The following is a 12909-nucleotide window of genomic DNA, read 5'->3' as shown; positions in this document are numbered from 1 at the left end:
TCTTCATCAGCAGAGCCACAGACAGGTCCACCCGCTTGCCTGGCATTACAGCCCATTTAGAGCCAGGCAAATCTTTCTTTTTACATTAGGCCAGCCGATCAGCTGTTTAATAAAATCTGTGTCAGTCTGCTTTGCACGCTCTGACGAGGCATCTATGCATCTTTCATTCGCCCATCACAATTTCACTGGTTTTCACCACAAGATTTATAGCATGGAGCTGATGCTAATTGCCCATATTTTAGACCGGAACTTGAATTTCCTGTCAGTTTATTCACACTATTGGATGTTTTGCTGGAGAGATGGATATAGCCTACATGTGTGTCCTTCACAATAAACTCACATTCAAGTACATTAAAAAGTATTTGGATACTTACTCCATGCTTAAAAATGCATTACACCTAAAATATTAAAATCAAATCCAGTTCATTCCGTTGTAAGTTTGGGGTCAGTATGATTAAAAAAAAAAAGAGAGTAATCATTTTATTCTGCAATTTATAATATTACAGAAGTTTTCTGTATCAAAAAATTATGCACTTTTTCCATCAAAGAATCCTGTATCATGTTTTCCTCAAAATTAATAAACAGCACAACTGTTTTTAACTGATAAATTACATTCTGTATTTAAATACATATAAATATATTTAAATAGAAGTCATTTTAAATCATAATAAAAAGTCAATATTACTGTATTTGTTATCAAATAAAAGACTTGAGCGGAACTGATTTTTTAACCAAGTTACCAATTTGTTTTCTAGTACATTATAATTCATATATGCAACTTAAGTGTTCAAATATGTGTTTGGCCCACTGTACATATATAAACCACTTAAAGTACTTTTTATCCTGACCAAACACAAGAATTTAATTTACACAGATCAGAAAGGAGTACCTGCATCGGATCTCCTACAGTCTGAGAGCACCGCATCAACAGTCTGATATGCAAATACCCCCCATTTGACCGAGAGAAAATTCATTTGTCAACAAGCTGACGAGACATTATCTCCACAGACACCCGCCACCCGACACGTCTCAAACACTTTGTTGTTCTGTCAGTGCCTTTCGAGAAAGCCTCGCAAATTTTGATGGACTCCTCCAAAAGAGAAAAGGACGGCAGGGCTTTTCATGACGCGTCCGTCATTGTGACAGCTCGGCACATTACCCGAGTACAGGCTCAGTCCAGTGATGCTCTTTGATAAACATCAACACAAACAGCGAGACGTTGATGGAAGGAGATCTTTTGGAGAATCACACGGCACATTATAGTTTTGACTAGCCAATTGGGCCTGGTTTCAATTTTCCCATTGGTCTTGTTCTATGCACTTAGTGCTTGAATTAAAAAGATGAATAAATCAGAGGTAAAAGTACTAATTTTCACAGTTCAAGGAAATCAAAAAGAGTTTTATGGCCCTGATATTTTTGTACAATTAAATGCTCTCTAGAATGAGAATGCCCCCCCCCCCCCCCCTTCTTTATATAGGGGCGTTTTGTTTCGTTGATTGCCTTGCATTTAGCTTTTCCATTTTCATCTTTTTCATCTATCCTCTTTCTCTCTACTTTCATATACATCCCACCCTGCTCTCTCCCTTCTCATTTTCCCTCCTCAAACAATATTAAAGAGGCCATGGCCTTTAAAAGAGCCATCTAATCCATCTTACAAAATGCTCTCTTCGCCATCAGTGACGTGTGACATGCATTCTGATGCTGGGAGCAGGCTAACGGGTCAGTAGAGGTCACGCCGTATAATTATGCTCCTCCATGAGGGTAAGAAATCCCGACATTAGCGTTTGATGCTTAAATGATTACAATCAAGCTTTAAATACAGCTGGGCCACCCCTCCTTTTCCCCACACACATCAGCAAGGCCATCATCTCCTACAGAGTCGTTTCATTAGTCAGGCCACACAAAAGCACCATTAAATACTGCCCGTGATTAGCTTGATTTCCACAAAGAGAGTGCTGAACTACGTCTGTCTGGCTCACATATAGCACCTCTGAAACCAGAAACTTCCACATAATATTGTAATGAATCTTTTAAGTGAACGAGTTATTCTTCTTCCCTTCCATGCACATCTCGTATTTTCTGTTCAAATCTCTCTCTTTTTAAGCATGTGACTGTTTGGCTTTTCCTGCCTTCAAACACTAATTAAAACACAAGAAAATTTAATTCTGATTCATCAGTTAAATCATTACACCCCCCTTCACTGAACGAGTCAGTGTTTTGAGTCTGAACAAGACTAGTTCATGAATGAACTAAATGATTAATTTATTTAGCCTATTGTTGTAATTGTTTATAATTTAATTAAACTTTTCGAGAATGGACTCTAAAGATTCACTGAGAACAATCAAAATCTCAGCTGGCTATCAAACATGATTTATATTTAGCTTTAATTTATTTTTATTTATTTTTTAGTAGTTTTAGTACTTCAACCTTTCAGTTTAAAAAAGAATTTGTTTTTCCACCTGATAATATTTCTGTGGCGAGGGCCGGCCGAGGGACGTGAGAGAATGGCGCGAGGCCGGTGGTGCAATTGCTAATGAGCAACACCTGTATAGCACACCGGTCTCGCATCTCTCACGGAGGAGCGGAAGCATAAAGGGGGAGCGACGACATTAATGATCGAGAGAGGAACAGGCCTGATTTTAGTTGTTCTGGTTTTTGTATTTGTGTTTTATTTTAGCCAGCAGTCGTCCGCGAGGGGCTGCTGGCCGTTATGTTTATTTTTGGGTAAGCCAGCAGTCGTCCGCGAGGGGCTGCTGGCGGTATTTTAGTTTGTTTGTTTTATTTTTAATAAAGTTTATTTTGATTGTTCGCCGGTTCCCGCCTCCTTCTTCCCTGAACATTGCTACACTGTTGCTCATTAGCAATCGCACCACCGGCCTCGCGCCGTTCTCTCACGTCCCTCGGCCGTCCCTCGCCACAATTTCTATTATATTTTGGAATGGAATTAACAAAATGGTTTTTAACCGTTTTAGTTAACAATAACAGCATAACAGTAACAGTATGTTCCAGACTTTTATGGCATCACGGAGGACATCAGTCATGCTCCGTGTCATCCATAGAGTATGCCATCATCCCATGCAGCCGGACTTAATAAGGCAATGATTATTCATGTGAAGGATATGAATCTGCTAACCTGGCTTGAGGATATATCCTCAGCTTGGTTAACAAGGATTGGGGCTACAGTCACAGCGGTGAGCGCAAACGCATTGTGTTTGTGTGGTTTCGAGACTCTAGCCGGCCGTTAGCCACAGATCAGCCCTGAAGGGACAGCTAATCGATGAGCCTGTCGTCCGCTCAGACCTCATCAGCCAACCTCAGGAGTCACAGTTCCCGGTGATGAGCCCGGGCCGTGGAGCTCCGAGGTCCCACGGGATTGGGAGAAGGCCGAGGCCTGGGCAGCAGGGCAGGGAGGTCACCGGCACAGGTCACCGTCTTTGACGGAAAGTCTAAAAAGCCTTAGCCAAATTGGGCTGCACGTGCTCTGGGACTGCGGTAACTAAACGACGCCACAGACAACAGTCTCATCCCCTCAGAGACATCTGGAAACCTCAGTTCTTGCCATCAGTCGTTAGAAGAAACCATGCCGTTGCATTGCAGACACTGCGGCAAATACACTCTATTCTGTCGGATAATGTCTTGTTCACATCCAATGACGTATACGTTCTTTTACTCCATCTATAGACCTCCCTCCGTGATTCATTTCCTCTCTCTTTTCCCTCACTCTTTCAAGTCCTCTCTCCTCCACTCAGCTCCAGCATGTTATTTCACAGAAGAGGAATGTTACTACTCTAGTTAACACAGACCTCAGAGGCAAATAGCTGACGAAGCCATACATCATTAAGTCCACTGCCTTGGAAGCCATCTTTTCTTTAACAAGATGGGTCTCAATAGACATATTCATCATTACTGTCACACCTGAGGAAAAGAAGAGAGGCGGAGGGAGGGAATGATGTAGAAATGAAGGAAAGAGAATATAAGGGAAATATGGGGAGAATGTAAAGATATTGTTGATAAAAAAAAACTACCTAGCTCTATCAATCAATTGAAATGTTATTAATTTAATTGATTTAGGTCATCAAATCAAATTGCATGTAAAATATTTGTTCAGAATTCAACGACTTTTTTTATAATATTTTTTTTTCAATGACAACAGTAACAACTTATTACATTATAATGAATAATCAGTTTATGAAAATCATTATGGCAGACATTTTAAAGGTCTAGTTTTTCAATCTGAGGCAAAATTAAAGGGCCATTCACACTATTTTTTGTATATTTTTTATTTGCTTGATTAATAATTTGGTGAGGCCAGTTGCATGTGGTCAGCTACAAAATTACAAAATATGGGATGCAAAATTTACACAAAAATGGTGGTACTTAAATGGTTCTGATGGTAGCGAAAAAAAGTGCACTTTACAATAAGGTTAAATTTGTTAACATTAGTTAATGCATTAGATATCATGAACCAACAACAAATAATGTTTTCACAGCATTCATTCATGTAGGTTAATTCATGTTCATTCACTTGAAATATTAAAAATGTAAATGTAGAATTCAACCAATTTTAATAAATGCAGTAAAAGTATTTGTCATTGTTAGTTCATGATCCTTAATGATTTGTTAACCTAACTAAAGCTAACAAATTGAACCATGTCATAAAGGCTAGGCACATTTTACCAAAAATGATCTAAAATAATATCTTAAATGCATAATTTACATATGGGTCAGGGGGTTCATGCTTTCATCACATTATTTTCTTTATAATTAAATCACGCTTAATTAATGTGTTAAAATGACAGCCTTAGAAAACACATAAAAAGCCCAGAATTTACGGTCATACCTGAGCAAACACTATATCAAATGCATTTACTTTTTTCTCCTCAACTTGATGGGAAATACTAAAAAGCAATTAAAGCAATCTGAAGTTGAACTCATCTGGGAGGAGAGATTGAAAGGGGAGGGCGAGGGGGGCGCATCAAGCTAAGGGTAATGTAGGTGCTCGGAAACATGTGGCGATCGGTAATGACTGCACGAGTAGAAAAACGGAGGGCAGCACAAGGGCATTTATTACTGCTACCTCTGATGGGCTGACTGCAATATCCTCGTCATAATTGGCACACAGATGTCACAAACGCTGTTGACATTTCACCAAGCAGAAACAATTTGGCGCTGTGAAACGGGGCGGCGACGAGGCTAAGAGGGAACAGAAAACACAAGCTGTAAATAAACATAGAGAGATCCTATTAGTCGAGAAAGCGAGAGAACGAACGAGCGAGATGGAGGTGCTCAGAAGAGGAGGTGGAGAGGGCCAGGATGTCAGAGAAGACAGACACTAATGGATTCCTGGCAAGAATGTGTCATTTAAACAGGACGTTTTTATTGGAGTGAATGACACCATTACATTAAACACACCTCTGCTTTGTGTTAATCACCGTGTCAACAAGCACGATTAATGGATATTACTTGTTGATACTTGGTCCAAACTAATGGCTGCACCTTCCTGCTTGACACTGCCATGCATAACGAATAAAAAAAGTTTTCCGGAGAGCATGCAAGGGAGGGAGGGAGCCGTTTACAAAGTATCCTGGCGCTCGCTCATTAAATTCAACAATGACGGAAAGGGTAATGGCTGTTAGATCTGGTTCCGACCCCTCCTGAGGATGTTTAAAGGAATATTGCGGGTTCAAAACAAGTTAAGAGCCTCACTTGTGGCATAATTCTGATTACCTCTAAAAAAAAACTGGGTTAACAACGGAAGTAAATGTTAAAATACACAGTTTTAATGGTATACAATAACTTATAAACCATATGATTTTAGTGTGAATAAAAATCACTATTAACCGGTTTACGAACTACTACCTTTGATTCCATGACCACGTAGAGCCTAAAATGACTGTAAACATGATTTAACAGCTTAAATATTACACAGGTTTTAACAGAATAATTGCGTTTATAAAATGAGCTTCACATTTCTGCTTCACATTTCTGCTTGGAAAGCCTTCAAAAAATGTCCCCATTTACTTTCATTGTCAGTGCCTCACTGTAACCTTGATCTTTGCTGCTTTTTTCTTTTCTTTTTTTAAAGAAAACGAGGGACAAGCCAAAATTATTTTATCTGGTAACTAACAGTTATGCCACAAAGCTTCAAGCTTAAAGCCGCGAATGGAAGTAGCAACAGATCCTTTCTTCCATATTTTGAGTGAAATGGATTATTGAAAAAAAATAAGTAAGGTTCAGTTCAGTCTACTTGGTTCAGTCTACTTGTTGTTGATTAGTTGGAGGCAGATATGAATCAGAGCTTGCAGATGGGGGGTTATGCAAACAAAATGATTAGAGAAGTCTCTCGAGTCATGACACTTTGAAAAAATACGAGGTCAAAACTAATTTTAAAAGACGGAGCATGCATAGATGAATCGTTCACAATAAGATCAATAACATTCATTTACAAAATCGATTTTACATGCCGACTTGTAATAAACTTGTGATGAATCTCTCTTACAATTCCTTTAAGACGGCGTCTGATGTTCACCTAACATTGCATTCCCAATACAAACTTTAAATCATTAAAATGGTACCAGAAGACACTCAAACGCATTGTATTCCTCCTCGTCCACAGGCAGGAGGGTTCTGTAGGCAACGCTGGCCAGTAGACACGAGCATTCGTTGGCACTCTGACCTTGTCGAACTCTCGCTCTGAGCAAGATAAGCGGCCCTCAGGACGACTAAACACACAGAGCTACTCGCTCTCGCTCTCGTTCCCTCTGCCGCCTTCTTTGTCTCTCTCTTCTGCCTGACCAACATAATCTTCTTTCCAAAAGGTCAAGTGAGACAGCGGCCCGTCAGGCAGCGCTAAAGCCTGCGCTCCGTCTTTGGGGTATATTTATGAAACAGCTGCAGGTAGAGAAGATGCTAGGTGCACTCTGGAGATACTCTTTCTAGACCAGCCGATGTGTCCGCAGGATAACGTACGCTAATATTTGAGGGGGCGGAATGCGGCTCTGTGGGGAAGCCTGCAACTTTTGCTAGTAATGAGTCCTTCTGCGTCCCTTTCGAGTTACGTAAACACCATGTTTCTGTTTCTCGCCTCCATGCAGGTTCTGCGTCGGAGACAAGTTCTTCCTGAAGAACAACATGATCCTGTGCCAGACAGACTACGAAGAAGGACTGATGAAGGAGGGTTATGCGCCGCAGGTCCGCTGACCACCCCCACTACCCCACCGTTTCCAGTTGGGGAAAGAGCTGCGAGAGGACCTGAAGGGGACATGCAATCAGACACAAAAGCACTAGTGTCCTCTCCAGCCCATGTCCCCATCACATTGTATATATGAAGAGCCCAAATAAGGGATGGTGTACTGTACAGATTAGCCATAGAGACGTTTTTTTGTAAGTGAGAGAACATTTGAAGACGGACCAAGACTGTGGTTCTGTTATAATGACGCTGCCTGACGGCTCAATGTCTCAATGGCCCGACTTTTGTGAACACAAACATACAATCCACTGCAAGACCTCTGTCCAAAACACAATGATGCCATTTCAATTGCTTTACAGGGTGAAGACCACATAGTTTAAAAATATATTTTTTAAAAATCAGTATTTATTGGCGAAACAAGTTTGCAAGAAGAAAAGGAGCCATGTCAACATAATTACTCAGGTTGAATGAGTTTCCTCACTGTTCTTTCAATTACAATTTATTTTTTGTTTACATTGCGTCCTAACCAGCGACAAGCTATTTGAAATAAACACAATCAGCCAATCATAAGAAATTTGATGTTTAAGTGTACAGGTCCGGGAACCAATGAGGTTTTACAGTGCTACCGAGCACAAAAGCACAGACATTAACTAAATGTCCTGGCTGTTTAGGACAGCTTGGCGAAAGCTTCACAAAATCACACCTGGTTAAAACACGTCGTTCGCTTTACTACCAATCTTTGGGCTTCGACATCTTCAACATCAAGTGATGTGATTTCATTAGTGACATTTTGAGAGAGAAAAAAAATTACCCTGTTTTATACCTAAATGCGAACTCTAGGAACATTTGAGTTTGGCACATACCTGTATGTAATGTGGTTTGGTGGGTTGGGAAACGATGGGTTTGTTACTGTCTTCCCTGTATTTATTTAATAGGCTTTTCATCATTGCGTGTAATTCATGGCTCTGTCCATTGACATGTTTATACTTGAACTGAAAGACAGCTTAGTCGCCAAGCATCTCCTCCAGACATGACGAACCTCACATCGTATTTTTTGTGCAGCCCATCAGCTGACATAATCCTCTTTAAACATAATCAGGTCGCATAAACTAGGAGCATGTGAATACCTGGTCGGAGGATGTTTGTTTGTTTACTATCGATTCAAGGCGTCATTCTAGCGCAAACAACTACGGAAGCCTACAATGTTGATAATCTTTTTATGGACTATGACTACCTTTGGAAACCGAGGGCATAGTCTTGAGATAATATGAGGACAAACTTAATTTGTATATGGTGGTTGTACATATTTTAAAAAAAAAATCCTTTTTGCTTGCTATTGTATATGGATTTTCTTTTTATGTGTTATTCAGCATGAGATGTTTATTTTTAGGACGTGTACATACTGTACTGTAATCATTTTAAGCACAAATGTAATACAGTTTTATTGTGTTAGCACTGTGTGGTGGCTTTCTTTGTGTCTTTTGTTTTTTCACAAAAAGCATTTGGCACTTTCCACAAATGGTACAAAATAGAAGCGCTTAAGTAAAGATTTTTTTTTTTTTTGCCAAACATTTTAATTAAAGCATTCCATTACATTTAAATATATACAGTACATATTTTATTAAAAGTAATTAAAGAAAAATATTTTTTGATTTGTATTTATTTATATAACTTGGATAATAGGATTGAATGGTTAAACTGAAATTGTCCAAATTATATTATTGTTATTAACTGATATTAATTGTTGGATACAGCCAGTAAGATGTAACTTTTTAACTATTTTTTTAAACTATTTTAAGAAGAGTATGCAGACATATTATGCATTTAATATTAATGGTTTACCGAACATATCTAGTTCTCTCACAACAAAAATGCATGGGATTTGTGCCATTAAAAATGTCATGGTACACCAAAACCTACGGAAAAAGATTTTTAGAGGATGCCATCTCTCTCTTTCAATGGGCCAGTTTGCATAGACTGTCATTTCTAAGACGGTGTGTTTACTGAAGCAATTTGGGTTAAGTGCCTCTCTCAAGGGCACAACTGTGGATGCCGAGCAGCCAGTGGCGAACCTTCAGGTCTCTACTCCATTAGCCCATCCACCAGACCATGCTGCACTTCCGGTTTTGTGATTGATCATAAGTGCAATTTGTCATTTTGTCATCCATTTTGTTGTCATTGCCCCTCAAAAATGTCCTCCCCTTTAGTCTGTGGGAAGGAAAAGCGGGCAAGTGAGAAAGAAATTGATCCACCAGTCCAGCTAAAAACAGCTGAGTGTTTAACAGCGAGTTGCTCAACATTATCTTAAACGATTTCAAGTGAGGTTTAAAGGTAAGGACTTGGTCAAAATTAACCTTTACCTTGGTGATTAAGGCCCTAAAACAAACAGGGGGCTCTTGAGGGGGTTTATTTAAAGGTGAACTATGTAACTTTTGTTAGTTCAAAATTAACAAAGTTTAAATAATGAGTCAAATACACCATCAATCCTTCTTCCAAAAAGAGTGACACAGGTTAGCTGTCACAAAGAGCTAGAATGGTTGACATGGAGCGCGTTATATATCGAGCCTGTTTTTAAAAAACACCGAACAGTGGTGCTTCGGCTTGCAAAAAGAGAATGTGACAGAGCTTGTAATAAAATAAGAATCAACATTGGCTTGGCTTTTCTGGAGATGGCGAAAATTGAGGGATTTGAAATGTTGTCAAAGCGACTTGGTGATGGCACTTTTATTACTAAACAGGTAAGGTATTTTATTGAACTAATAAATTGCCATAGCTCTCTAACACAGTTCGTTGTAAAGCATTATCTATTGTGAAGGCTCATTTCAAACACAGTTCGTTGTAAAGCATTATCTATTGTGAAGGCTCATTTCATTATGGTTGTCGTAGCGCTGTGCTGGAATTTGTTTTCAAGGAAGTAATGTTTCTATCAATGGGCAACTAGTCACCTTAAGATCCTTTCCATCTAAACTGGTTATATATCTTAAGCCTAGTAGAGAATGTTTTATGAGCAGTAGGATAATATTCATCCGCACAGTCATGCAAGGCTGAAACACAACCAAGAGAATGTTCTTCCACAAAAAATCATGTAGTTTTTTTTTTTTTTAGAGGGACCAAAGTTACATAGTGTACCTTTAAACAATATTACAACCAAGAGGACTTGTTGTTCTAAATATCACAATGAATATTGTGCTGAGATTCCAAAAAACAGCACAACTTCAAGTATGATATTGCTTTCAGACATTTAACGGTAACACTTTATTTTAAGGTGCTTGTAATAGGCAGTAATTAACAGTTAATAAGACACTTATAAGACCTTATAGGATGCTTAGAAACATAAATAAGTTAATAGAAGTGTTAATTAAAGCAGAATTAACACATTTATAAGGGCCCAGGCCCTGAAAGGGCGAAGGCCCTATTGTTTTCCTTAGGATAAATTTGTTTTCCTTAGGATAAATTTTGTTTTATTTTTCTAACGACCCGTGTGCAGTTTCAAGAGTTTTCGAGCACGTTAAGGGTCCCAAAATTGCCCGAATAGTCTTTAGAAAAATAAAACAAAATTTATCCTAAGGAAAACAAATTTATCCTAAGGAAAACAATAGAGCCTTCGCCCTTTCAGGGCTTTGGCCCTTATAAATGTGTTAATTATGCTTGAATTAACACTTATAGTAACTTATTTATGTTTATAAGCATCCTATAAGGTCTTATAAGTGTCTTATTAACTGTTAATTACTGCCTATTACAAGCACCTTAAAATAAAGTGTTACCCATTTAACTACTTAATAAATCAGTTGCCTGAGACAATATGTTATACATGTCAATAGTCATTAGTACAAAAACATCAGAATGGTTTATTCCGGGGAGTCGTGTAACGAACTAGCAATCTCGTCTGCCTATAAACCAATGCAATTGTATAAGCAAAGCCTACACCCGAGCCATTTAAAAGCTTCTGTAGGTTGCTCTGCAAGCAAAGCCAGAATATTGCTTGAAGATCCTCTTCACTGTACAATTCAAAACACTGAGATTAAAGTTCTCGTTCTAATTAAGGAGGCTGTTTAAAGTAGCCTGTGAAGTTTGACAACAGCGGCACTCACATCACATTACAGCCTATAATAACCAGACCAATTAAACTAATTGAATTTCTTTAGCCTGAAACACAGAGGGAAAAATGTCTTTGATTAGACTCAAGCTGTTAAGTCCTTCCATAAAAAGCAGAGACGGCTCTGAAACCTCACTAGATAACAATCCAGTCTAAAGGAAGTAGGGGATCTACTTCGCTAAATTACGGTAATTGTCTCATAGGGTGAAGTGTTTGAAGGATGATACAATGAAACCCTTCTATTAACGATAACACTGGTCATTCCTGACTTTAGAGTGATGTGACTGTACAGTATGATATACGTCATGACAATTACTGATTGCAGAACTGTAAAACAAATTCAAATATAGTATCTATCTACTTACATAATATACAGTAAGTACTGTAACAATACAGCTGTGCATAATAGAATTAAGAACAGTACAACAGATGAAAATGATGCATAAATATTCTAATCAATTAGTAGAACTAAGTGCGCTTAGAAATACAGTTGGTTTTCAGATCATATCTTCAGAATGATGACTGTAAGTTTGTAAGCGATAACATCTAATTCATCTACTCAATATAGTCTCAGTATAATCACTATCCAATGCATCTTATTCGTTTGCTATCGTAATGATGTAAAAATACAGTGGTGTGTATACATTATATAATACAATATACATGGAATATTGTATTATATAAGAGACTCTCATTCAACGTCTGGGGGTATTTTACAACATTTTACACATTCATGCACAAACCTGTCCAACTAGTTATTGCCACTATTCACTGGTTAATATCACATGAAAAGGGTGAACAACAAATGAGTGTTAACACACAAAGTCACCATGAAATCAAAATTGAAAATTCTTATTTTTTATAGAATGTTGCAGTGCTTGTTATAAATTATTTGTCTGTGCACGTCATTGTTTTTTTCATTATTATTATTATTATTTGAATGCTCTCGTAATCTTTAATCAAAAAATGGGAGTATGTGTATAAAATAATCTACTGAAATGAAGTTGATAAAAAGTAATTAAGTTGAAATTCTTTTTTTAGGTGTTAAGTGTTATCAATTGAAGTAATTTTTTTTAAGTAGAACTGTTCGCTTTTTACTGTGCCGATCTTGAAAAAAAAAAAAAAAGAATGAATGAATGAATGAATGAATGAATGCATAAATGAGGTTAAGTTATTACTAACTAACTAATATATTTGATCAGATTTTAACTGTTAGATGTGGTTTGGATCAGATCTTGACATTCAAATGAATATTTAAAATTTAATCAGGGACTACAGGTGGAAATTAGCAATTGTTGCTACAAACCTGGTCCAAGACAAATTCTCTTGTTCAACAAGTTTAATGTTTATTTGTGCACTGTCCCTGTTTAAAATAAAATAATTTCCATTCCATTCCAATCAGCTTTCAATTGTTGAATGGGATTTGGATTGGTTGATTTTTCCAAGTGCAACATGTTCCTGGATCAACATATTTTGTTGATCCTGGAACAAAATTCCTGTCCAAAAATGTTGTCCTAACTCTATCCCTACCGCTAAACCGAACCCTACCCATAACGTATCCCTAAAATCAGAGGGAAATGATAGGTAAATAACAATAATAATTTTAGTTGTGAGCCAAACTTGA

General features: G+C 37.9%; 2 protein-coding genes across 6 annotated transcripts in view; one reads left to right on the top strand and one right to left on the bottom strand.

Moving 5' to 3' along the window:
* Positions 1 to 8641, top strand: part of lmo3 (LIM domain only 3) — a 41389-nt gene extending 32748 nt beyond the window's left edge. For all 5 annotated transcript variants that reach the window (XM_077234621.1, XM_077234620.1, XM_077234622.1 and 2 more), the window contains one exon: positions 7095 to 8641. In XM_077234621.1, coding sequence (XP_077090736.1) covers positions 7095 to 7200 — 106 coding nt within the window. In that variant the 3' untranslated portion in view covers positions 7201 to 8641. The remainder of the gene's footprint in view (positions 1 to 7094) is intronic.
* Positions 1 to 12909, bottom strand: part of mgst1.1 (microsomal glutathione S-transferase 1.1) — an 87153-nt gene that overhangs the window by 54566 nt on the left and 19678 nt on the right. The gene's annotated exons all lie outside the window — the stretch shown is intronic.

Source organism: Siphateles boraxobius, unplaced genomic scaffold (genome assembly GCF_051911475.1).
Source record: "Siphateles boraxobius isolate OS27281-9 unplaced genomic scaffold, OSU_SipBor_1 19, whole genome shotgun sequence".
NCBI classification, from domain to species: Eukaryota; Metazoa; Chordata; class Actinopteri; order Cypriniformes; family Leuciscidae; genus Siphateles; species Siphateles boraxobius.
Note: the sequence above shows the minus strand (reverse complement) of the source record. Positions and strands in the feature narration are given on the sequence as shown.